The 27,572-nt window shown below is 46.0% G+C and overlaps 1 protein-coding gene across 1 annotated transcript in view; it reads right to left on the reverse strand.

Moving 5' to 3' along the window:
* The window catches only part of glb1 (galactosidase, beta 1), a 181,087-nt gene that overhangs the window by 133,056 nt on the left and 20,459 nt on the right, over nt 1–27,572 (reverse strand). Inside the window, exons 6-7 of the mRNA XM_068000075.1 lie at nt 17,100–17,280; nt 9,621–9,679 (exon numbers count right to left, since the gene is read on the reverse strand). Coding sequence (XP_067856176.1) covers nt 9,621–9,679; nt 17,100–17,280 — 240 coding nt within the window. The remainder of the gene's footprint in view (nt 1–9,620; nt 9,680–17,099; nt 17,281–27,572) is intronic.

The raw sequence follows: 27,572 nt of genomic DNA on the forward strand, positions 1-27,572 counted from the left end.
GATGGCGATTGGGGGGGAGGGGAGAGGGATGGCGATTGGGGGGGAGGGGAGAGGGATGGCGATTGGGGGGGGGGGGAGGGAGACAGATGGCGATTGGGGGGGGGGGGGAGGGAGAGAGATGGCGATTGGGGGGGGAGGGGAGAGAGATGGCGATTGGGGGGGAGGGGAGAGAGATGGCGATTGGGGGGGAGGGGAGAGAGATGGCGATTGGGGGGGAGGGGAGAGAGATGGCGATTGGGGGGGGGAGGGGAGAGAGGTGGCGATTGGGGGGGGGGGAGGGGAGAGAGATGGCGATTGGGGGGGGGGAGGGGAGAGAGATGGCGATTGCGGGGGGGGGGGGAGGGGAGAGAGATGGCGATTGGGGGGGGAGGGGAGAGAGATGGCGATTGGGGGGGGAGGGGAGAGAGATGGCGATTGGGGGGGAGGGGAGAGAGATGGCGATTGGGGGGGAGGGGAGAGAGATGGCGATTGGGGGGGGGAGGGGAGAGAGATGGCGATTGGGGGGGGGAGGGGAGAGAGATGGCGATTGGGGGGGGGAGGGGAGAGAGATGGCGATTGGGGGGGAGGGGAGAGAGATGGCGATTGGGGGGGGGAGGGGAGAGAGATGGCGATTGGGGGGGGGGAGGGGAGAGAGATGGCGATTGGGGGGGGGAGGGGAGAGAGATGGCGATTGGGGGGGAGGGGAGAGAGATGGCGATTGGGGGGGGGAGGGGAGAGAGATGGCGATTGGGGGGGGGGGGGGAGGGGAGAGAGATGGCGATTGTGGGGGGGGGAGGGGAGAGAGATGGCGATTGGGGGGGGGGAGGGGAGAGAGATGGCGATTGGGGGGGGGGAGGGGAGAGAGATGGCGATTGCGGGGGGGGGGGAGGGGAGAGAGATGGCGATTGCCGGGGGGAGGGGAGAGAGATGGCGATTGCCGGGGGGAGGGGAGAGAGATGGCGATTGGGGGGGGGGGGGGAGAGAGATGGCGATTGGGGGGGGGGGGGGAGGGGAGAGAGATGGCGATTGGGGGGGGGGGGGGAGAGAGATGGCGATTGGGGGGGGGGGGGGGGAGGGGAGAGAGATGGCGATTGGGGGGGGAGGGGGAGGGGAGAGAGATGGCGATTGGGGGGGGGGGGGAGGGGAGAGAGATGGCGATTGGGGGGGGGGGCGGGAGAGAGATGGCGATTGCGGGGGGGAGGGGAGAGAGATGGCGATTGGGGGGGGGGGGGGGGGGAGAGAGATGGCGATTGGGGGGGGGGGGGAGGGGAGAGAGATGGCGATTGGGGGGGGAGGGGGAGGGGAGAGAGATGGCGATTGGGGGGGGGGGGGAGGGGAGAGAGATGGCGATTGGGGGGGGGGGCGGGAGAGAGATGGCGATTGCGGGGGGGAGGGGAGAGAGATGGCGATTGGGGGGGGGGGGGGGGGGAGAGAGATGGCGATTGGGGGGGGGGGGGAGGGGAGAGAGATGGCGATTGCGGGGGGGAGGGGAGAGAGATGGCGATTGGGGAGAGGGGAGAGAGATGGCGATTGGGAGGGGAGAGGGGAGAGAGATGGCGATTGGGGGGGGGGGGGGAAGAGAGATGGCGATTGGGGGGGGGGGGGGAAGAGAGATGGCGATTGGGGGGGGGGGGGGGGGGAAGAGGGGAGAGAGATGGCGATTGGGGGTAATGCTATTCCTGTTGACCTCGTGTGCCTGGATTTCCAGAAGTTGTTTGATAATGTACTGCATGGAAAGTTATTGCATAAAATAGATCAGATGGGTATAATTTGACAGGTATTATCCAGGATCGGTATTTGGTTGAGGTCTTACAGGCAGAGGTTGTTGTTAACAGCAGGGGATCTGAGTGGGGCCTGGTCACAAACGGAGTTCCACAAAGCTTCATGTTGAAACTTTTGCTGTTCATCACTTCGATGAGGGTATAAATGGAACCATTCATAAATTCACAGACGACACAGAAATGTTCACAAGGGTGAGTAAGTTAGGCCAAGTTAATAGGTTGCAGCCTAACGTAGACTAGTTAGAAGAAAGGGCCGACATACAGCAGATATAATTTACTGATAACAAACACTGGGGTTGGTAAACTCCAGACACATTCATACGATGCAGGCTTTTAGATTTATCGGCAATGCACTGAGAAGGATACACTTCCTCCCACAGGCCAATGGGAAGATATGGCAGCTGCTGGCTGAAGACTCGCAGCCCACTTCGACCAGGACAGCAGCATCGTCAAAGTCACCACTGTCTTGAATTTTGTTACAACTGGATCCTTCCAGGCAGCATCCAGTGACCTTTTACCATTTTCCCATCAGGCAGCAGCTCTACATTGCATCAAGGTGGTCACTGATATACTTCATTCCCTTCACAATGGAACCAGTGAAAAAAAGAGAGAGAGCGCTATCCAATTCGCTGGCGGTGTATGGAGTAAATGACACATCGTATGAAACAACCTCTTCAATTTTATGAATAGGAAAGACTTTCATTCGATTAATGTGCAGCTAGTATGCAATGCCAAACACTTTTATGTGAATGCCACTATCCAGGTAGCTGTCATGATGCTTTCATCATGTGGCGATCTACCATTCCAGCCCTGACGACTCAAAGCCACGTATCAGTTGATCGGTAATCAGGGCTATCCCCCTGCTTATGACTCCAGTAAGGTGTCTGCAGACAGAGGGAGACAGCAGATAGAATGAGATCATGTCAGTACAAGAAGTGTGATAGAGCAGACTGTAGGGATTCTCAAGTCTGGTTTTAGGTGCCTGATTAAATCTGGTGGAGCCCCTGCAATACAGCCCGGCATATTTCTCCAGAATCATTATAGCCTGCTGCGTATTGCACAGCGTCACATGAAGAGGGGCTAGCTGCTTCTGGTGACCATGATAAAAGACTGGAGGAAAGGGACTGCAACTCTCAGAATGAGGAGTCTGCACAAAAGAAGGTTGCACATGGAACAGCGGCCAAAGCAACCAGTGCTTTCAATAAATGAAAGCTGACACCAAATCAAGTCACTTCACCCCTGCCTGTTCTCTCCCCATCGCCGGACCCTCACAAGGTCGTTCACTGTCAAAGACTTCAGTTGTATTAAGGAAATAAGCATAAGTTTACAGTTCACCTGCCTTCATCCAAGTGCCAATAGTTGCAATCATTCACAGAAATGAACTGATAACTCTACCTGATCGAGCCATGTTTGCTTTGCAGAACAACATCATCGCAAAAGTGCCAGAACAGCGCGCGCGCTCTCTCTGTGCCAGCTAATTAACTTGCTCCAGCTCCTAATCTACCATTTCGAAGTGGTGCTCCTTGAGTGAGACTCGGGTGAGTGATGGATGGCTGAGAAGGTTACCCAGGTGCCTTAAATCATAGAAAGTTACGGCACAGAAAGAGGCCATTCGGCCCATTGTGTCTGTGGCGGCTGAAAGAGAGCCATTCAGCTTAATCCCACAATCCAGCACTTGGTCCGTAGCCCTGTAGGTTACACAACTTCATGTTCTCATCCAAGTATTTTTAAATGAGTTGAGGGTTTCTGCCTCCATCACACTTTCAGGCAGTTCCAGACCCCCACCACCCTCTGGGTGAAAACATTTCTCCTCAGCTCCCCTCTAATCCTTCTACCAATTACTTCAAATCGATGCCCCCTGGTCACTGATCCCTCTGCTAACGGAAATAGGTCCTCTCTATCCACTCTATCTAGGCCCCTCATAATTTTATACACCTCACTTAAATCTCCCCTAAGCCTCCTTTGTTCCAAGAAAAAATCCCCAGCCTATCTAGACTTTTCTCATGGCTAAAATCCTCCAGCCCTGGCAACATCCTCGTAAATCTCCTCTGTACCCTCTCAAGTGCAATTACATCTTTCCTGTAATGTGGTGACCAGAACTGTACCCAGAACTCAAAGCTGTGGCCTAACTAGTGTTTTATACAGTTCGAGCATAACACCCCTGCTCTTATATTCTATGCCTCAACTAATAAAGGAAAGTATCCTGTATGCCTTCTTAACCACCTTATCTACCTGTCCTGCTAACTTCAGGGATCTGTGGACATGCACTCCAAGGTCCCTCTCTTCCTCTACACCTCTCTGTATCCTCCCATTTATTGTGTATTCTCTTGCCTTGTTTGCCCTCCCCAAATGCATTACCTCGCACCTCTGGATTGAATTCCATTTGCCACTTTTCTGCCCACCTGACCAGTCCATCGATATCTTCCTGCAGTCTACAGCTTTCCCCCTCACTATCATCTGCAAACTTCTTGATCAAGCCCCCCACATTCAAGTCCAAATCATTAATATATACCACAAAGCAAGGGATCTAGTACTGAGTCCTGCAGAACCCCACTGGAAACATCCTTCCAGTCACAAAAACACCCGTCAACCATTACCCTTTGCTTCCTGCCACTGAGCCAATTTTGGATCCAGTTTGCCATTTTCCCTTGGCTCTTACTTTTTTGACCAGTCTGCCATGTGAAACCTTGTCAAAAGCCTTGCTAAAATCCATGTACACTACATCAAATGCGTTACCCTCATCAACCCTCCTTGTTACCTGCTCAAAAAATTAATCAAGTAGTCAGACACGACCTTCCCTTAAATCCATGCTGACTGTCCTTGATTAACCTGTGCCTAAGTGACGGTTTATCCTGTCCCTCAGAATTGATTCCGAAAATTTGCCCACCACCGAGGTTAGACTGACTGGCCTATAATCACTCGGTCTATCTCTTTCTCCCTTTTTAAACAACGATACAGTGTTAGCAATCCTCCGGCACCACGCCTGTAGCCAGGGAGGATTGGAAAATGACGGTCAGAGCCTCCGCTATTTCCTCCCTTGCTTCTCTTAACAGCCTCGAATACTTTGCATTCAGGCCTGGTGATTTATCTACTTTCAAAGATGCTAAACCCCTTAATACTTCCTCTCTCACTATGCTTATCCCATCTAATATTTCACACACTTCCTCAACTACAATCTCTGCATCGTCCCTCTCTTTTGTGAAGACAGACGCAAAGTATTCATTAAGAACCATACCCACATATTCCACCTCCACACATAGATTACCTTTTTGGTCTCTAATAGGCCCTACGCTTTCCTTAGTTATCCTCTTGCTCTTTATGCATTTGTAAAACATTTTCCTTAATTTTACTTGCCAGTAATTTTTTTTTTTAAAAAAAGGGCTGAAATGACTCATCTCAGTGAAACAGCTGTACCAGAAGGACCAGCTTCCAGCAGCCTTTGTCTTGCAGTAGAATCACAGAAAGGTTACAGCACGGAAGGAGGCCATTCGGCCCATCAAGTCCGCACTGGCTCTATGGAAGAGCAGTGTCAGGGTGTGCTGGATCCACGTCTGAAGCTCCCTCGTGTGCACGCAGGGGCCTTAAGGAAGCAGGTTTGTTGTCACTCTCTGGAGAGACATCAACATCTGTGACCACCCTATGCAGTCCATTGGTGCAGGCTGCAGGTTCAGAAGTGCTACTGGACAGTGTCATTACAAACAGAATGGTCCAAACCAGGTCTTGAAAGCCCTGTTCAACTGTGGCATTCAGGCTGACCCTCAAGCCATCTGGTGAAGCAATGGTATCTGCCACTCTGGAAACCATCAATGTGCTCACTAGCTCCTCCTGGTGTCTTGTTGCTGCAGAAATCTCCTGCATTGTCCCTCTTTCCAGGGTGTTCTGCAGGTCATAAGAGGCTTCCTTAATGTTTTGCTGAGACTTCTTGTAACGTGCTGCAGACGAGTGTAGTGGATTCCTCCCACTTCATCATCTCAACCATACACCATCTCCAACATCTGCACACGAGATTGATGCTTTCTAATCATGGCTTTTTTTGAAGACTGGGCCCCTCCCCCCCCCAAGATCTGGGTCCCTAGATTCTCCGCTCACCGTAGAGAAACAGCATTCGCCCTCTCTTCTACTTACAGGTCCGCATGCCCATTACTGATTCACCCAGTGAAAACCCTTGTAACTCATTAATTACTTGCTCCCAAGTGGGTTTCTCTGGGTGGGTGCTTGAATAGGTCAGATGCCATGACGGAGTTGGTGATGAAGAGGCAGGAATTGCAGATCTGGAAGCGGCTGGGTGGTCAGTGGAGTAACCAGGCTCCTCCAAGGCACGGAAGAGCAAAGAAACACAGTGAAATCTGACAATGAAGAAACAGCTGTTGAGTATAAGGGCAGCGCAATATTTTGAAAACGCACAGGAAGCTGGTACTACTTATGATGAGAAAATAAAAACAGAAAAAGCTGAAAACACTCGGTAGGTCAGGCAGCATCTGTGGAAAAACAAGAAGCAACGTTTCAAGCCATTGGCCCTTCCCCAAGATCCTTATGATGCGCCTCGCTCTGCCTTCACCCACATGCTGCCACCTCGACTCCAACCTCGCCATCTCCCACGGCCTTGCCTGTCTGTGTGCCTATTATTTGCGGAGCTTCTTGTCCGTGTGGACTCAGTTTTTGTTGCTGGTGTTCCTCCCCCAGTCGCAGTTCTCTGTCGGGGGTTGTGCGCCATCTTTTCCTTGATGGGGAGAGAAGACGATGCTGAAGGAATCTGACTGGCATGGCAACGTTTCGCCCCCCATGTCCGCACATGCCCATCAGTGATGGCGAGAGGAGCAGCTGCGTTGTCCTTTTAAATGAACTGTCCTTGGAGAATCAGCAAAACCCATTGTGTTGCACTCTCTGAGTTGACAGAGTAATGGTGAGTTAACATGGTGCCTGGGTGTTTGCAGGAGTTTGCCTTTGCACAAGTACATTCCAGTGACACCCAAGTGATGACAAGAAAGCATATTGGAGGTAAGGAGGTCAGCGAAGCTTCCATCAGTTGAGAAGGGTGAACATGAGTGCCTTGACTTACCTTGGCCACTGTTAAGGGGTCATTTTACCTCTTTCTGCACAGAGTGGTAGCTCTTTGAGGTGGTGGGGGTTGTACTGACTGCTTCTGCAACCTCCCACCAAGCTGCTTGAACTACTCTCTTATGGGGCTTCCTGCCCAAGAGTCAATCCCTTCTCACCTCCACAAATGCAACTGAGAATCTGGGATCCCTTACTGCTGCTGATCCCTTACTGCCCAAGGCTGCTGCTCCTTCAGACATTCTTGCAATTGTGCTTTCTGTAGATCAAAACGTGATCTGCAGAATCTTTTATTAGCTTCAGGTGAGACAAACGGTCTGCCGGGCCCAGGTGGATGTAAAAGATCCCATCAGCACGTTGGGAAGAAGAACAGGAGATGTCCCAGCATCGTGCTCAAGAACATCCCCTCTCAAAATAAAGATATCCCAAGTACAATCAATGGCGTCACCATATGTGAGATGGAATTTCTAGACATGATAAAGGGGCTCAAAATAAATCCGCAGGGATAGGTGGTATTTACCTCAGAGATGAGAGAGGAGATTTGTGAGGCACTAACAATAATTATGAGGCAGCCAGTGGGCACTGGAGAGGTACCATTAGATTGGAAACAGGCTAATGTGGTGCCCATATTCTAAAAGGGTGAGAAAACAGACAGACAACTGTAGACCCATTGGTCTGTTTTTTATTTATTCATGGAAATGTGGGCGTCGCTGGCAAGGCCAGCATTTATTGCCCATCCCTAATTGCCCTCGAGAAGGTGGTGGTGAGCTGCCTTCTTGAACCGCTGCAGTCTTAACTCCATTCCAAAAATCAATCAGGAGTAAGCTAAGGATTACCTGTACAACAATAACCTAGTTAACCACAGTCAGCATGTATTCAGAAGGAGCTGAACAACCTCCTCGACTTCTTTGAAGAAGCGATAACCCAAGGGCACTGTGGAAAGCCTTGACTTCAAAGCTTTGAAAGTACCTCGACTTCCAAGAGGCTTTTGATAAAGCTCCATATGAAAGGCTGTTAAACTCAAAGTTGCAGTAATTCAGAGTAAACTCTGGGAACGAATAAGAAACCGGCTGAAGGGTAGGAAACAACAAGTACTCGTGAGAGGAGTTATGTCGGAGGGTGGTGAAGATCTGAGTGGGATATTCGAAGGCTCGGTCCTGGGACCACTACTGTTCCTAATTTACATATAGGACTTAAATTCAAAAACTCAAATGCAAAGTGATCAAATTTGCAGATCATACCAAACTAGGAAGGGAAGTAGAATCGGAGAAGACAGCTCAGAAATTACAGAATGAGTTGAACAAAATATGCAAGTGGGCAAAATAATGACCGATAAAATGTAACGCAGACAAGTGTTAAGTTCTACACATTGGAAGGGAAAATAGACCACACGCATAGTTCATGAATGGTGTTAAAATAGTAACAGAAAAGGTTGAAAGAGACCTACGAATCTTAGTAAACGACGCTAAACATATCAATCCAATGCAGAGCAGCAAACAAAACTAATGGGATGTTGAACTACATATGTAAAACAGTAGGATAAAGTCAGAGGTGGTAACGATCAAACTATAGTGCTCTGGTCAGACTGCACTTTGAATACTGCATCCAGTTCTGGTCGCCAAGAGACACATTCAAGTGCTGGAGGGCCATGTAACTGATCCCCAGTATCAGGGGGAAGACTTGATAGACTTGGGCTTTGCAGCTTGATAAAGAGGTTCCTGGGAGGTGATCTTACAGACGTATATAGGATTGTGCTAGGAGGTTGCTGACAGCCACTTTGCAAATCCTGAAATCATAGAATGTAATCAGTCGGCAAGGAACAACAGCTGGAGATCATCTGTCTCTTGGTTTTTGACAGTGGGCAGTCAAGTTTCTCCTTCTCCCTCTCCCCCTCCCCCTCCACTGATCTGCAATCCCAGCCCATTTCTAGGGACGTTTTCATACTAGCAAATGAGCTGAAGCCAAAATACATCCAGTTTCAGCCATGCTTCCAGTTGGGTGCATCCCCTGACCCACCCAGTGTCTGACCATCGCTGGGTGTGACAGGGGATGACAGGACTGGTCGCAACCTCCAGGGCCCACTTTGCCCAGGTGTTCATCAGGCAGAAAACCAGGAGTCTGATGCGGGAGGCCTTTTCACACCACTGCTGCCTCATTGCCATACCATTTAAATACCTGTTTCAGGTGGGAGTTTCCTGTCCGTGCCAAGGCCTACCCCAGAAATGCACAGGTCTTAAGTCCAATTTCCTCTGCCTAATGCCCCAGAACCAGGTGCTCTCAGGCAATTAGACAGACGCAACTGCAAGTTAATCGAATGCTGAATCAGAGAAGAATTAGTTGAGCACACCATGTGAATTCATATAGAGACACCATCAGGCTACTTATAGGTTGTAAATGAGCAAGATGTTTCTTCTAACAGTACAATTTGTTTGAACTCTGCTGCATTCAGGCGCTTCCCACCAGTAGCAACGTACTCACGGGACAAAGCTCTGTATGGCGCAGGCTCTATGGGCCGAATGGCGTCCTTCTGTGCCGTGACCATTCTATGAGCTGTCCCACTCAGGAAGAAAACTTCTCATCATGGGAAAATGTTCTTCTTACTCAGCGAGGAACTTGATTACTTTTTGCCATTTTATATCATCTTTTTCATGCTTTTGCTCCTCACTTTAAAAAGGTACAACCTCCATCCACTAAGCAGTATACAAAGGGATTATACAACTAACTAATAACTCTCTTTCCAACCATCTCCCTGTTCTTGCAGTAAAATCTGACTGGCTGAAAGTATACCAAACAGTTGATACTTACCATTGGTCCACGAGGTTCTGCATATCTTTGAGCTTTAAATGATTGAGTCACATTCCCACCTGTCAATAGAGCACAGCAGTGTACAAAGTGAGGCACAGAAAGACTTGTTGTTTGATCACTAAACATGGCTCAATACTCGGGAGTTAGAAGTACAGTCTCCACCACTTATAGCGGGTCCGTTTGTGCAAACGCTGTTTGCCCGCCATACGCGATGGCCGGTATAAAGTGGCAGCGCTATTTCAGTAAGCGACGACGAGGGGCTGAACAAGCTATTGGTGGGAGGTCCTGCCCCACATCCAGGCTGTGCTGCTGCCCAAGAAAATCAGTGCTGGGAGCACCAAGAGCAAGTACAGAGGCCAAGAACGAATCTAATAACCAAAGGCGCCTTTCAGAGCCACTGTATTTGTGCAAGAGCTGGTCACTGGCTGCAGAGAGGCGCCAGGTTTAGTTTGTTGAGCGGGTAAAATGACTGCCCATTTTAAACATGGACGTTTTAAGTGGTGGGGGCCGCAATGAATTTGGAACATTATTGTATTTACGATATAACAGAACCAACACAAAAGCCTCAGGTTTCCCGTTGCTTCACTGAAGTTACCTTGTTTGCACACGTGTCTCTCAAAGCACATTTAACATAAACACGGTTAACAATACTTAAGCCAATAACTTGCTAATTTATCAAAGGCTGCCACACCAGTGGGGAATGTTATGATTAATCCACAATAGTAGACGGACTCCCCCAGCAGAAATCTGCAAGTGGGGAACATCGTCCCACGTCCACAGAGCTGCCCAATACGGAATGAGACCACATGTTCCCAGAACACTCACCACATTACCTACACCATTAAATATTTTACGTATCTCAACAAGGTCCTCCCTTAAACATCTTAGAACCTGAGTAAATAGCTCCAACAGCTGGCAAAGGTTGTTCAGTAACTGCAGATCCAGCCTCTGCATCGTCACCTTGCTGCTGTTCATTACCTCCTTCCATAGTGATAGTTCTCGTTGTGAAGTCGGGTAGCATGCAGCAGATTATGGTGTCCCTGGAGCTTTTTGTTGGATTGTACTGCAGTGTGCCCTTTTCTGTCTAAGCATCTGGATTTCCGAGATGAAGGGACCTCATTATGTTTGTGCTTGGTGGGTGTGCATGCCTGTCGCAGAGATGTCAAAGTAGCCTTGGTTACCTAGGGGGCAACCTGGGTCAAATAATGGGGCAACCTGGGTCAAATAATGGGGCAACCTGGGTCAAATAATGGGGCAACCTGGGTCAAATAATGGGGCAACCTGGGTCAAATAATGGGGCAACCTGGGTCAAATAATGGGGCAACCTGGGTCAAATAAGAGTACAGTGGATTGCCTTAAAACGAAGCATTATGAATGCTGCTGGGGAAGTGGGTATTCACCTGGATGACTCTTTGCAGATGACAACAGACAAGCTGCACATTGAAGGAGCGGTAGTCCTTGTGGCTCATGAATGCACAACTATTGCACGTAGGAGTATGCAGGGCTACAAATACAGTCAATGATGTCCTGTACTTGAGAATTCTGATATCCAACAAAAGAGCACAGCCCTCTCACGCTGCTGCCAGCAGCCCACAGAGAAAGTGATGAAGGCTTTTGCCTTACAGTCAACATCTTAATACATCTGTGCACTGCAGATTGGCTGTTATTGGTGTCCTTGTGCCAACCTGGAAGGAATCTGAGGCACAAATGTTCAGGGTTGCAGTGACTATGACAGCAATCAGCAAGGCCAGATCTGTCCTGAAATTTGGCTGTAGGTTAGCTTGCAGCATGTAGTGCGATTCTGCCACTGCCCATCTGGTGAATTTTAGCCTACACACACACAATCATAGAAAGTTACAGCCATTCGGCCCATCGTGTCTGTGCCGGCCGAAAAAGAGCTATGCAGCTTAATTCCACTTCCCAGCACTTGGTCCGTAGCCCTGTGGGTTACGACGCTTCAAGTGCACATCCAGGTACTTTTTAAATGAGTTGAGGGTTTCTGCCTCTACCACCCTTTCAGGCAGTGAGTTCCAGACTCCCACCACCCTCTGGGTGAAAACATTTCTCCTCAGCTCCCCTCTAATCTTTCTACCAATTACTTTAAATCTATGCCCCCTGGTCATTGACCCCTCTGCTAAGAGAAATAGGTCCTCCCTATCCACTCCATCTAGTCCTGTCATAATTTTATACGCCTCAATTAAATCTCCCCTCAACTTCCTTTGTGCCAAAGAAAACAACCCCAGTCTATCCAATCTTTTCTCATAGCTAAAATGCTCCTGCCCTGGCAACATTCTCGTAAATAGGGCATGGCTGAGGTACTAAATGAGTACTTTGCATCTGTTGTCACAAAAGAGGGTGCTGCCAATGTCACAGTGAAGGGGGAAGGGGTTGAGGAATTGGATAGGATCAAAATGAAGAGGAGGTATCTAAAAGGCTGGCAGCGCTCCAAGTAAAAAAGTCATCCGGTCCGGATGGGATGTATCCTAGGATACTGAGGGAAGTAAGGGTGGAAATTGCAGAGGCTCCGGCCACAATCTTCCAATCCTCCTTGGAAAAGGGGGAATAGTGCCAGAGGACTGCAATTGTTACACCCCTGTTCAAAAAAGGGGAGAGGGATAAACCCAGTAACTACAGACCTGTCAGCCTAACGATGGTGCTGGGGAAACTTTTACAGACAATAATCCCAGACAAAATAAATTGTCACTTGGAAAAACATGGATTTGTTAAAGGCAAATCGTGTCTGACAAACTTGGTTGAGTTCTTTGATGAAGTAACGGAGAGGGTTGATGAGGGTAGTGCGGCTGATGTGGTGTACATGGACTTTCAAAAGGGCATTTCATTAAGTGCCACATAACAGACTTGTTAGCAAAATTAAAGCCCATGGGATTAAAAGGGACAGTGGCAGTGTGGATATGAAATTAACTAAGGGACAGAAAGCAGAGAGTAGTGGTGAACGGTTGTTTTTCAGACTGGAGGGAAGTATACAGTGGTGTCCCCCAGGGGTCGGTATTAGGACCACTGCTCTTTTAGATGTATATTAACAACCTGGACTTTGGTATAAAAGGGCATAATTTCAAAGTTTGTAGATGACAAAATTCAGAAATGTAGACTTCAGGAGGACATGGACAGAATGGTGAAATGGGCAGAAACATGGCAGATAAAATTTAATGCGGAGAAATGTGAAGTGATGCATTTTGGAAGAATTAGGAGAGGCAATATAAACTAAATGGTAAAACGTGAAAGGGGGCACAGGAACAGAGAGACCTGGGGGTTCACATATACAAATCTTTGAAGGTGGCAGGACAAGTTGTTAAAAAGTATTTGGGATCCTGGGCTTTACAAAAAGAGGTAGAGAGTACAAAAGCTAAGAAGTTATGGGAGACCTTTATAAATCGCTGGTTAGGCCTTAGCTGGAATATTGTGTCCAATTTTGGGCACCGCACTTTAGGAAGGATGTCAAAGCCTTGAAGAGGATGCAAAGGAGATTAACGAGAACGGTACCAGGGATGAGGGACTTCAGTTATGTGGAGAGACTGGAAACACTGGGATTGTTCTCCTTAGAGCAGAGAAGGTTAAGGGGAGATTTAATAGAGGTGTTCAAAATTAGGAAAGGTTTTGATAAGAGTAAATAAGGAGAAACTTCTTCCACTGGCAGGAGGGTTGGTAACCAGAGGACACAGACTGGCAAAAGAACCAGAGGGGAGGTGAGGAGAGTGAGTTGTTATGATCTGGAATGCACTGCCCGAAAGGGTGGTGGAAGCAGATTCAATAGTAACTTTTAAAAGGGGATTGGATATATATTTGAAAAGGAAATATTTGCAGGGGAGTGGAACTAATTGGATCGCTCTTTCAAAGAGCCAGCACAGGCACGATGAGCCGAATGGCCTCCTCCTGTGCCATACGATTCTATGATTATATCGATAGGCTATTTGCCGATGGAGGGTTTCGCAGCCGAGACCCTTTCTGACCTCATGCGATGTCAGAAAAGTATGCTAAAGCTCTGGGAATCAACCATTTCTAAACTGGACCTGGCTTTACATCAGTTACATAGAATCATAGAAGCTGACAGCGCAGAATGAAGCCAATCAGCCTATCATGTCTGTGCTTGGTCTTAGCTAGAGCAATCCAAAACTAAGCCCACTGCCCTGCCCTCTCTCCATTGCCTTGTTTCTTCCTCTGCTTCAAATATTTATCCAATTTTCCCTGAAAAGATTCAAAGGTCTATGCTTCAAATACCTCCTGTCCACGTTTCTGCATAAAGAGATTTCTCCTAACAATTCTCCTTACTCTGTCACAATTTTAAACTGATGACTCCCCAACCAGAGGAAATGGTCTTCCCTTACTCACTCAATTAAAACCCTTCATAATTTTGAAAAGTTCCACTGTTAGCCTTCTCTACTCCAGTGGGAATAATCCCAGTATCTCAAGTCTTTCCTTATAATTATAGTTTCCCATCCTTGGCATTATCCTAGCTAATCTAGGAAGGACATCCTGGGGGTCACCATTGACCAGAAACTTAACTGAACCAGCCATATAAATACTGTGGCTACGAGAGCAGGTCAGAGGCTGGGTATTCTGCGGCGAGTGACTCGCCTCCTGACTCCCCAAAGCCTTTCCACCATCTACAAGGCACAAGTCAGGAGTGTGATGGAATACTCTCCACTTGCCTGGATGAGTGCAGCTCCAACAACACTCAAGAAGCTCGACACCATCCAAGATAAAGCAGCCCGCTTGATTGGCAACTCATCCACCACCTTAAACATTCACTCCCTTCACCACCAGCGCACAGTTGCTGCAGTGTGCACCATCCACAGGATGCACTGCAGCAACTCGCCAAAGCTTCTTCGACAGCACCTCCCAAACCCGCGACCTCTACCACCTAGAAGGACAAGGGCAGCAGGCGCATGGGAACAACACCACCTGCACGTTCCCCTCCAAGTCACACACCATCCCGACTTGGAAATATATCGCCGTTCTTTCATTGTCGCTGGGTCAAAATCCTGGAACTCCCTTCCTAACAGCACTGTGGGAGAACCGTCACCACACGGACTGCAGCGGTTCAAGAAGGCGGCTCACCACCACCTTCTCGAGGGCAATTAGGGATGGGCAATAAATGCCGGCCTTGCCAGCGACGCCCACATCCCATGAACGAATAAAAAAAAAACATAAACCCTTTCTATAACAGGCACTCGAAGCTGCATACAACACCCTGTGGTTTAACCAATGTTTTGTACAGTTCACCATTAGATCTTTACTCTTCTGCTATTTGGCTCTATTCATAAAACTTAACATTCCGGTTGGCCTATTTTATGGCTTCATCCCGCTGCCGCCACACTTTCAGGAAATTGTATATTTGAACTCCTAAGTTCATCAACAACCTTCTGTGTCCTTCACTCGGATTCCTTGTTTTTCCTTCCGCAATGCATTTCCTCACACTTACCTGTATTAAACTGCACGTGCTACTTACCAGCACCATCTGCTGATCTGTCTAAGTATTTTCAAAGTCCTCCTCACTATTTGTCAAATTCCCTAGTTTTGTGTTGCCAGCAGATTTTGAGATTGGACTCTCGATATCCAAGTCCAAATCATCAGGGACAAAAATGGACGCAGCACTGGCCCTGCAGGTACACCTTTTCCAACTCTTCTTCAATTCGAGCAACACCCGTCTCCTCTACCTCTGTTTTCTGTCCATCAACCAACTTTCCATCCATGCTGCTACCATGCTCCTCTTATACCACACAGCCAAATTTTTCCACCAAACCTCTTGAGACACTTCATCAAACGCCTTCTAAAAATTTATCTACACTACATCTGCCACATTCCCTTCACTAATTGGTTACTTCTTCAAAAAAACTCCTCAAATCTGTTGTAATATAATAATGGGCTGGAATTTGCTGCGGGCGGCGAATGAACTGCACCGGCCGTCCATTAGACTTGCATTTGCCCGTAGACTTTCCATGAGATTTTGCAAGGCAAGTTCCTCTAAATTAGAGATCCAAACAGAGCGGCGCCCTCCACAGGGCATCTGGGACCTGAGCGAACAGGGCAAGCAACCGTGTATCTCCTTAATCAATCAGATTGAAGAGTCGTTAATGAACGGCGCAGAGTCTGAACCAGGAAGTGTAAGTTAGAATAGTGAATTCAATGTCAAATCAGGTACAGAAAGAGAAATAAAGAGAGGGAAAGACTGATTTGAGAGAGAGAGAGAAAGAAAAAGTAAGAATGTTTTTTTTTAAATGTCCATCAATAATTACTTCCTGAAGGAATGAGACTCCACACTTATTAAAGTTAATTTCCAGTGCCGGAGAGGTGATTTAGCAGTAATTAAGACTTACCACGTCATTAAAACTGGTACTTACGCTGGAATAAACAAGCCCGAACTTTTTGTGGTGAGTTCAGTCTGTATCTATTAGGTAAGTACAGGAACGTCACGCCATTGAACGGTGAGATACCGTCTTCGGGCGGCTTTTGGAGGCGGATCGCATCTCGGATCGCAATCCGGAGCGTTGTGAGCTCACCCGTTATTTTTACGGCAAAATCCGGCCCAATGTAATATAACATAATATAAAATAAATGAACCCAAAAATCCTTTTCAAATAGGTTTTTAAAAAATCCCAATATGTTACAATAAGGACGATCCTGATCTCGCTGTAGCTTGCCCTCCCCACTCTCACTCCAGCCCTTCTATCCTTGGCCTCCGACACTACTCCCACCAACTTCAACCCAAACTTCAGGAAGGTGGCCTCTTCTTCTTCTTCTTGGGCATTCTCCAGTCCACTGGTCTTCAACTTCAGATCTTGCTTATCTTCCTAAATTTTCCTGTTGCATTATTCCATTCATAATGCACTGCTTTTTTGTCCAGTTTGGAGCTGTTTCATTCACTCTTTGTCTTTCCAATTCATTTGCACGTGCCTTACTGAGATAGTTTTGTTGTGATATCCAACACTTACTTCCTGCGTTTTAAAGTCTATCGAGCCCAATAGTTGCCTCTTTTTGAAAGTAAATAGCATAACCAGGACCTGTTAGTCGCCCCTTTCCCTCTATTTTGATCAATCTTGAAATAAAAAAAAGCTTTTCAAGCAAGTTTTCACTATCAGAAAGTATTTCTTCAGTGACCTATTTCCTAAATAGGCTGTGGAATTCAATCAGCACGGGATAAAAGATAAGGAAGGTATCCTTTTAAAACTTCTATGGGATATAAATAGATTGACAAAGTAAAAGTAAACCTAAAATAATAATAGGGGAGAGAGAGAAGAAAAAACAGGGAAACAGAAGCCAGGTATGGCAGAAATGGCGAATATAATTTAAATTTTTAAAAAAAAACTTGTGCAGGCTTAAATATTAGAGTGACAAAAAGTCATTGCTGACATCAAACAGCATTACTGGAGCAGCACTATGGTTTGCTTTAGTGACAAGAGATGTAAACTGAAAAATTTCCCTGGACCTACTAACTGCTGAAGGGTTTAGGTTTTAACATACCTGGCCCAAAATCCACTGTAGCATACAGTCCTTGCAGAGAGCCACACTTGAGGTACCGTTCTCCTGCTCCATCCGTTGTAAACAGAACAACCTCATCGCCCAGGTAGTACCGAAAGAGCTTCAATAGATGCCGTAGATAATCATAGTCACAAGCAAAGTAACTACCATATTCGTTCTCCACCTGAAACAGCACAAGAATTCTCACCTGCTTGCAAACTTTACACTTACATAAAAACCACCATCCTACTGCACAACCAACGTTGCTAGTGATCTGCTCTTTAAAAACATATACAAAAAAGGACCAAAAAATGCCTTTTACCACTTCAGTACATTAAATCGATTCATTGTTTGTGAGCCATTTAATTCATAATATAACAATGAGACCGTACAGCACAAATATTATAAAAATCACGTCGAGGTTTATGCAGAGCGATCTGTGACCATGCATTATCGACAATTGTGTCTTCTCCAGAACAAAGTGAAAAATGGCTTCTGCTGCTTTACTGAGTTACAGCAGACACTCAGATAAAATGTATTAGCTCACTGCATTTACTCATCTGTACAATTAAAATTCCTGTGTGTAGCGCACATAGCATCACACCTGAAAGTGAGGTCTCAGGCATCATATCTCAGGACATAACACGTTAAAGTGGCACATACCTGGACGGCTGCTCAACAAAGAACATTCCTGCTGATTGGCCCAAATGTCCCACTGACTTGGGGAGGTCACGGGTCGGGGGTGGAGGAGGAGATCGCGGGTCATAAGAACATAAGAAATAGGAGCAGGAGTAGGCCATCTGGCCCCTCGAGCCTGCTCCGCCATTCAACAAGATCATGGCTGATCTTCGACCTCAACGCCATTTTCCTGCACCATCCCCATATCCCTTGATACCTTTAATATCTAGAAATCTATCGATCTCTGTTTTGAATGTACTCAATGACCAGGGGGTGGGGTGAGGAGGGATCGCAGGTAACTGGGAATAAGGGGTTTGAGAGAAGAACAGAAAGATTTTGTCCTTTTTTCAAATGAAAACAGAAATGTCAGAAAAAGTAGGTCCATCTGTATCTGAGGAGAGAAAAGATTAATGTGTTGGGTGTAGACCATTCACCACAACAGGAAACTGGAAAATGAGACTCAACAAAACAAAGGGGAGGATGGGGAGAGAGAAGAGGTGGGTGTCTATGGGGTGCAGTGGAGCCTGATGAAACAGCCAAAGATTTCCACCCACCTCCCTAATGTGAGAGATGAGGTTAACAACAAAGTGAGGCAGCTGCAGAGTGAGGGATAGAATCATAGAATGTTGTGTCACGGATGGAAGCCATTCAGTCCATCAAGCTATCCCATTAACTTGTTCTTTCCCCACACCCTTCACAATTTTTCTATTTGAAATATTTATCCACTTTTTTTTCTAAAAAAGGTAACATGGACTCTGCTTCCACTACTGTTTCTGGTGGGGCATTCTTCTGGGTTAAAAAAAAGTCTCATAACCCCTCTTCATTCTTTTGGTGATTTTAATTTATACACTCTAGTTGCCGATTAATTGCCCAGTTTTTCCTTGGACTTACCTTGTTAAAACCCCTCACAATTCTGTACATTTCTACCAAATCTCCTTTCATCCTTCTCTGTTCTAACGAAAAGAGCCCCAGTTTCTCTTGTGTCCTAACTAAAGCCTCTCGTGCAGTTTATCATCTCAGTCAACCTGTTACGCATGCATCCATGGCCTTGACGTCATTCTAAATGAAGGCACCCAAAAATGGACAATATTCTAATCACAGCCAAACCAATGACTTGCATAGGTTCGATGATGTGGAGATGCCGGTGATGGACTGGGGTGGACAAATGTAAGGAATCTTACAACACCAGGTTATAGTCCAACAATTTTATTTGACTCACTCACCTGACGAAGTGGATAATCTCCGAAAGCTTGTGATTTTAAAATAAAATTGTTGGACTATAACCTGGTGTTGTAAGATTCCTTACATTTGCATAGGTTCAGCATTACTTTTATTTTACAACTTGATCAGTGTCCTCCACATTTAAAGTTTTGTGTATCTGAACTTCTAAGTCTCTCTGCTCCTCTACTCCTTTTAAATTTTACATATATTATCTCCTTATTCATTCCCCAAAATGTATCACCTTGCATTTTTCCACATTAAATTTCATCTGACATCTATCTCTGCCCAATCTACTAACTTGTGTAGCCCTCATCACCGAGGCCTCTTCCCCTCTTTTGAGCACCTCATCCTGTTCCATCCCTCTCACCTCTCCTTTAAAACCTCGCTGTCTACCATCCCCCAGCCTCATCTCAAGTTCCATCTCAAGATATCCTCCCTTCTTTTTTCCTTCAGCCTCTGCAACAAACTCATCATCCTCAGTGATTTTAATCTTCATCTCAACTTTCCAGACCACCTCTCCTCACTAAACCACTCCCTTCGTGTAAACACTCTAACCGATATTCATGGTCAGCCCTTGCCTTCACCATCTCCTGTGATCTTGATCACCAATGTGGTCATTTCCGACCACTTCCTCCCCATCCACATCCCCTTCCCCACCCGCAACTCCATTTCCTCCTTCATCTACCCCTGGAAAAAAAGTTCTCCCCAAAAGTCGCTAAAAACCACATTTTCAAACTCCCAAGTACCGAGCCTGTGGCCCTCCATTCACCACGATAACTGCAGTTGTTGATCAGCTCAGTCACACACCTTTACCGTTGATCCTCATGTCCCCAGCAAAACTTCCACTGTCCCCCCATTCCCGTCACTCTGCCTGGTATCACCGCTCCCAAGTTCAAGGGGAGCAAACTTACTGTGCCTGGGAGACAACGAGCTTCGCCACTGATCACCGCTTCTGGGTTGATCACATCAAACTCTACCGAAGTTCACTCTCCACTGCCAAAACCACCCATTACTCCAGGTTCATCCTGGAGAGCAAAGATAACCACAGGCTCCTTTTCTGTGCTATGGGCAACTCCTTATATCCCTTCCTCATCCATCCCCAACTCTACCCCCTGATGTCAGGAGATGATGGGCAAATGCGTGTGTGTTGGGGGCCGGGGGCTCCGAAAATCGCGCAAATCCCGTTCGGGTTCGGAAACCGGCTCCAACCCGACGACTTCCGAGTTTCCCAGGGACCCACCTGTGTGCGCGCGGGCGACCCGAAAACGGAAGTCCCACCGGCAATTAAATTATCTCCGGATTATTACCTGAGCCACGACCAAATTGGCACAGGGTAAATCAGATCAGAGAGATGAATGCGTAGCTCAAAGATTGGTGTGGGAGAAGTGGGTTTCGATTCATGGGGCACTGGCACCAGTACTGGGGAAAGAGGGAGCTGTTCCGTTGGGACGGGCTTCACCTGAACCATGCTGGGACCAGAGTTCTGGCAAACTGAATAACTAGGGCGGTAGAGAAGGCTTTAAACTAAATAGGGGGGGGGGGGGAGGGTTCAAGTGGGGTGAAGTTTAGATTGATAAAGAGAAAAGACAAGGAAGTAGTACAGGAAAGTGATGGAGGTAATGATAAACAGAGTGTGTCAGGAAGGGACAGAGCGTACGAACATAAGAGTGCACTAGCAAATGGGGCCGGGGTAGGAAAGAATGGTAAAAAGACAAAATTAAAGGTTCTTTATCTGAATGCGTGCAGCATTCATAAGATAGATGAATTGACGGCACAAATAGAAACAAATGGGTCTGATCTCGTGGCCATTACAGAGACGTGGCTGCAAGGTGACCAAGGTTGGGAGCTAAATATTCAGGGTTATTTAACATTTCGGAAGGATAGGAAAAAAGGTAAAGGTGGTGGGGTAGCTCTGTTAATAAAGGATGAAATTGGTATAATAGTGAGAAATGATCTTGGCTCAGAAGGTCAAGATGTCGAATCAATTTGGGTGGAGGTAAGAAATAGCAAGGGAAAGAAATCACTGGTGGGAGTAGTATACAGGCTGCCTAACAGTAGCTACACTGTAGGGCAAAATATTAATCAGAAAATAAGGGGGGCTTGTAAAAAAGGTAATGCAATAATCATGGGCGATTTTAACTTTCACATAGATTGGACAAATGAAATTGGCAAAAGTAGCCCTGAGGAGGAGTTCATAGAGTGTATTAGGGACTGTTTCTTAGACCAATACGTCGGGGAACCAACCAGGGAACAGGCCATTTTGGATCTGCTAATGGGTAACAAAACAGGATTAATTAATGATCTCAAAGTAAAGGATCCCTTGGGAATCAGTGATCATAACATGATAGAATTTCACATCCAGTTTGAGAGCGAGGATCTTGGGTCTGAAACTACTGTATTAAACTTAAATAAGGGCAATTATAAAGGAATGAGGGCGGAATTGGCTAAAGTGGTCTGGGTAAACAGATTAGATGGTATGATGGTGGATAAGCAGTGGCAAACATTTAAAAAGATATTTTATGACTCACAACAAAATTATATCCCTGTGAGGAGGAAAGACTCCACAAAAAGGGTTAACCAACCATGGCTAACTAAGGAAGTCAAGGATGGTATCACGTTAAAAGAAAAAGCATACAACATGGCAAAGATTACTGGTAAGCCTGAAGATTGGGAAAACTTTAAAAACCAGCAAAGGATGACTAAAAGAATAATAAAGAGGGAGAAAATAAATTATGAGAGTAAATTAGCAAGAAATATAAAAACTGACAGTAGAAGCTTCTACAAGTATATAAAAAGGAAGAGGGTAGCTAAAGTAAACATTGGTCCCTTAGAGGATGAGACTGGGGAAATAATAATAGAAAACAAGGAAACGGCAGAGGAATTGAACAGATATTTTGTATCTGTCTTCACAGTAGAAATATAATATACCAATAATAGTAGAAAATCAAGGGGCAAAGGGGAGGGAGGATCTAAAAACAATCACGATCACGAGAGAAAAAGTACTAGGTGAACTAATGGGTCTAAAGGCTGACAAATCCCCTGGACCTGATGGCTTGCATCAGAGAGTCTTAAAGGAAGTGGCTACAGAGATAGTGGATGCATTGGTTGTAATCTTCCAGAATTCTCTAGATTCTGGAAAGGACCCAGCGAATTGGAAAACCGCAACGTAACATCCCTATTCAAGAAGGGAGTGAGACAGAAAGCAGGTAACCATAGACCAGTTAGCCTAACATTTGTCATTGGGAAAATGCTAGAATCCATTATTAAGGAAGTAGTAGCAGGACATTTGGAGACTCATAATACAATCAAGGAGAGTCAACATGGTTTTATGAAGGAGAAATTGTGTCTGACAAATTTATTAGAGTTCTTTGAGGAAGTAACGGGCAGGGTGGATAAAGGGGAACCAATGGATGCAGTATATTTGGATTTCTAAAAGGCATTCGATAAGGTGCCACATAAAAGATTACTGCACAAGAGCTCATGGTGTTGGGGGTAATATACTGGCATGGATAGAGGATTGGCTAACTAACAGAAAACAAAGTCGGGATAAAAGGGTCATTTTGAAAATGGCAATCTGTGACTAGTGGGGTGCCGCAGGGCTCAGTGCTGGGGCCTCAACTATTTACAATATATATCAATGACTTGGATGAAGGAACGGAGTGTCTTGTGGCCAAATTTGCTGATGATACAAAGATAGGTGGAAAAGCAAGTTGCGATGAGGACACAAAGTGTCTGCAAAGGGATATTAACAGGTTAAACGAATGAGCAAAAATTTGGCAGATTGAATATAATGTGGGAAAATGTGAAGTCATCCACTTTGGGAGGAAAAATAAAAAAGCAAAATATTATTTGAATGGAGAAATACTACAAAATGCTGCGGTACAGAGGGATCTGGGAGTCCTCGTACATGAAACACAAAAAGTCAACATACAGGTGCAGCAGGTAATCTGGAAGGCAAATGGAATATTGGCCTTTATTTCTAGGGGGATTTCTAGCAGGGAAGTCAGGCGACAACTGTACAGGGTTAGGGTTAGGGTTATACTTGCATTGGAGGCAGTTCAGAGAAGGTTCACTAGGTTGATTCCGGGTATGGAGGGGTTGTCTTATGAGAAAAGGTTGAACAGAGTGAGTCTACACTCATTGGAGTTTAGAAGAATGAGAGGAGATCTTATTGAAACATACAAGATTCCGAGGGGACTCGATAGGGTCGATGCTGAGAGGATGTTTCCCCTCATGGAGGAATCTAAAACTAGGGGTATAGTCTCAGAATAAGGGGTCGCCCGTTTAAGACGGAAATGAGGACGAATTTCTTCTCTCAGAGGGTCGTGAATCTTTGGAATTCTTTACCCCAAAAAGCTGTGGAGGCTGAGTCATTGAATACATTCAAGGCTGAGTTAGACAAATTTTTGATCAGCAAGGGAGTCAAAGGATATGGGGAAAAGGCGGGAAAGTGGAGTTGAGGTAAAAATCAGATCAGTCATGATCTCATTAAATGGCGGAGCAGGCTCGAGGGGCCGAATGGCCTATTCCTGCTCCTATCTCTTACTGTCTTATCTCCATCCACTCTTTCCTTTCCAAGGTCCTTGAATATGTCACCTTCCCAATTCATGCCCATCCCTTTCACAACTCCCTGTTTGAATTCCTCCAAACAGGCTGCCGCCCCTCCCAGAGCACCAAAACCCCCTAACCAAAGTCACAAACAACATTCGCTGACTGACCATAGTGCATTATTCCCGCTCAACCTATCTGCAGCCTTTGACATCGTCAATCACACCATCTTCCTCCAATATCACTCCTCTGTCGTTCAGCGCATGGGACTACCTTCACCTGGTTCCACTCTTACCTATCCCCGCACAGTCATTTGAACAGTCCCCCAAGGATCCATCCTTGGCCCTATCTTCCTCATCTGCATCCTGGCCCTTAGCAACGTTAATTGTAGACTTGGTTTGACCTTGCACATGACACCCAGCTCTACTGCGTCACCACCTCTCCCAAATCCTCCACTGCTTCTGTGCCGTCAAACTACTCGTCCCACATCCAGTCTTGGATGAGCCTCGACATCCTGCAGTTAAATACCGGGATCACCGAAGCCATTGTCTTCGACCCCCATCCCACATTCTGTACCCTCACCACCTTTTCTCTCTCCAGCCATTGTCTCAAGCTGCACCAGACTGTCCACAACCTCAGCATCCTGTTCAATCCCAAGTTGAGCTGGGTCTTGAAATGCTCGCTGTAACAAAACAAGCCCACTTCCACTTTGTAACATCACCTCCTCCACCCCTACACCAGCCCATCTGTCGCTGAAATCATCGTACATGCCTTTGTTACCTCCAGACTTGATTATTCGAATGTTAAAGGCATTATATAAATGCAAGTTGTTATGGTCTATATTCTCCTGAAGTTGCTTAGAGCCCTCGTCACAGTTAACCACACCACTCATTTTTGTGTTTTCTGCAAATTTTGATATTATGCTGAAGTCCAATCATTTATAAAGATTGTGTTTGACGAATTTATTCGAGTTCTTTGAGGAAGTAACAAGCAGGGTGGATAAAGGGGAACCAATGGATGCAGTATATTTGGATTTCCAAAAGGCATTCGATAAGGTGCCACATAAAAGATTACTGCACAAGCTAAGAGCTCATGGTGTTGGGGGTAATATACTGGCATGGATAGAGGATTGGCTAATTAACAGAAAACAAAGAGTCGGGATAAAGGGGTCACTTTCAGGATGGCAATCTAACTCGTGGGGTGTCACAGGGATCAGTGCTGGGGCCTCAACTATTTACAATATATATCAATGACTTGGATGAAGGAACAGAGTGTCTTGTGGCCAAATTAGCTGATGATACAAAGATAGGTGGAAAAGCAAGTTGCGATGAGGACACAAAGTGTCTGCAAAGGGATATTGACAGGTTAAGCGAATGGGCAAAAATTTGGCAGATGGAATATAATGTGGGAAAATGTGAAGTCATCCACTTTGGGAGGAAAAATAAAAAAGCAAAATATTATATAAATGGAGAAAGGCTACAGAATGCTGCGGTACAGAGGGTGTTGGGCATCCTCGTACATGAAACACAAAAAGTTAGCATACAGGTGCAGCAGGTAATTGGGAAGGCAAATGGAATATTGGCCTTTATTTCAAGGGGGGTGGAGGATAAAAGCAGGGAAGTCAAGCTACAACCATACAGGGTGCTGGTGAGACCACACCTGGAGTACTGCGTACAGTTCTGGTTTCCGTATTTAAGGAAGGATATACTTGCATTGGAGGCGGTTCAGAGAAGGTTCAGTAGGTTGATTCCGGGTATGGAAGGGTTGTCTTATGAGGAAAGATTGAACAGGTTGGGTCTATGCTCATTGGAGTTTCGAAGAATGAGAGGAGATCTTATTAAAACATATAAGAATCTGAGGAGGCTTGACAGGGTAAATGCTGAGAGGATGTTACCCCTCATGGGGGAATCCAGAACTAGGGGGAATAGTCTCAGAATAAGAGGTCACCCATTTAAGATGGAAATGAGGAGAAATTTCTTCTCTCAGGGTTGTGGACCTTTGGAATTCTTTACCCCAAAAAGCTGTGGAGGCTGAGTCATTGAATATATTCAAGGCTGAGTTCGACAAATTTTTGATCAGCAAGGGAGTCAAAAGGATACGGGGAAAAGACGGGAAAGTGGAGTTGAGGCCAGAATCAGATCAGCCATGATCTCATTGAGTGGCTGAGCAGGCTCGAAAGGCCAAATACCCCTCCTCCTATCTCTTGTGTTATGTTCAATGGGGGACACCACTGTTTCCATCCCTTTAGTCCAAAAAAAACAAACACTCATTTACAATAACTCTTCGTTTTCTGTCCTTCAACCAATTTCCTATCCACACTGCTACACTCCCTTTAAAACTGAAGTTTATCAACTAGCCTCCTATGCAGCACATCAAATGCCTTTAAAATCCATATCCACAATATGCATGGCATTTCCTTCATCAATGCACACTGTTATTTCCTCAAAGAATTCAACTAAGTTTATCAGACACAACTTATCTTTTACAAATCCTTGTTGACTGTCTTAGATAAGTATTTCTAAGTGAGTATTAATTTTATCCCACGTTATGTCCTCTAGAAGTTGAAATATAGAAGATTAAGGGGTGATCTAATTGAGGTGTTTAAGATGATTGAAGGATTTGATAGGGTCGATAGAGAGAAACTATTTCTTCGGGTGGAAGAATCCAGAACAAGGGGGCACAATCTTAAAATTAGAGCTAGACCATTTAGGGGTGAAGTCAGGGAGCACTTCGTCACACAAAGGGTAGTGGGAATCTGGAATTCTCCTCCAAAATGCTGTTGAGGCTAGGGATCAATTGAACGTTTCAAACTGAGATTGATAGATTTTCGATAAGTGAGAGTATTAAGGGTTAAGGAACCAAGGCGGGTAAATGGAGTTAAGATAGAGATCAGCCATGATCTGGGGATGGGCACCAGGAGGAAACATTAGAGAGGAGAAACAAGGTGCACAGAGGACTGGGAGGGACAAATAGTGCGAGAGTAAAGAATAGTTCAGAAATAGGAGGGATCAGACAGGAGGCAAGATGAGATTGGAGTGCATGTGTGTAAATGCACGTAGTGTGGTAAATAAGGTTGGTGAGCTGCAGGCTCAAGTCACCACATGGGACTATGATATAGTGGCAATAACAGAGACCCGGCTCAAAGGAGGGGAGGATTGGGTACTTAATATTCCTGGCTACAAGGTATTCAGGAAAGATAGGGAAGGAAAGAAAGGAGTGGGGGTTGGGGGGGTGGCAGTATTGATCAAAGAAACTATTCTAGCACTGGAAAGCGAGACACTCCAAGATGAACTTAGAGTGCGTGTGTGTAAATGCACGCAGTGTGGTAAATAAGGTTGGTGAGCTGCAGGCTCAAGTCACCACATGGGACTATGATATAGTGGCAATAACAGAGACCTGGCTCAAAGGAGGGGAGGATTGGGTACTTAATATTCCTGGCTACAAGGTATTCAGGAGGGAAGGAGGGAGGGAGTGGCAGTATTGATCAAAGAAACTATTCTAGCACTGGAAAGGGATGATGTAGTTGAGGGGTCAAAGACAAAATCTATTTGGTTAGAATTAAGGAACAATAGAGGAGCTGTTACACTATTGGGTGTTTTACACTACACTATAGGCCACCAAATAGTGGGAAGGAGATCGAGGAGAAAATTACAGAAAGATGCAAGAACTATAGAGTAGTGATAATGGGGGACTTCAATTATCCCCAAAAACTGGGATTGTAACAGTGTAAAGGGCAAAGAGGGGGAGGAATTCCTGAAATGTGTGCAAAAGAACTTTCTTGATCAATGTGTTCCCAGCCCAATGAGGTACTAAATGAATACTTTGCATCGTTCTTCACTAGAGAAGAGGATGCTGCCAATGTCACAGTAAAGGAGGAGGTAGTAGAGAAATTGGATAAGATAAAAATAGATAACGAGGAGGTACTTAAAAGATTGGCAGTGCTCAAAGTAAAAAAGTCACCCAGTCCAGATGGGAGGCATCCGAGGTTACTGAGGGAAGTAAGGGGGGAAATTGCGGAGGCTCTGGCCA

This window comes from Heptranchias perlo, chromosome 2, assembly GCF_035084215.1.
Source record: "Heptranchias perlo isolate sHepPer1 chromosome 2, sHepPer1.hap1, whole genome shotgun sequence".
Lineage (NCBI taxonomy): Eukaryota > Metazoa > Chordata > Chondrichthyes > Hexanchiformes > Hexanchidae > Heptranchias > Heptranchias perlo.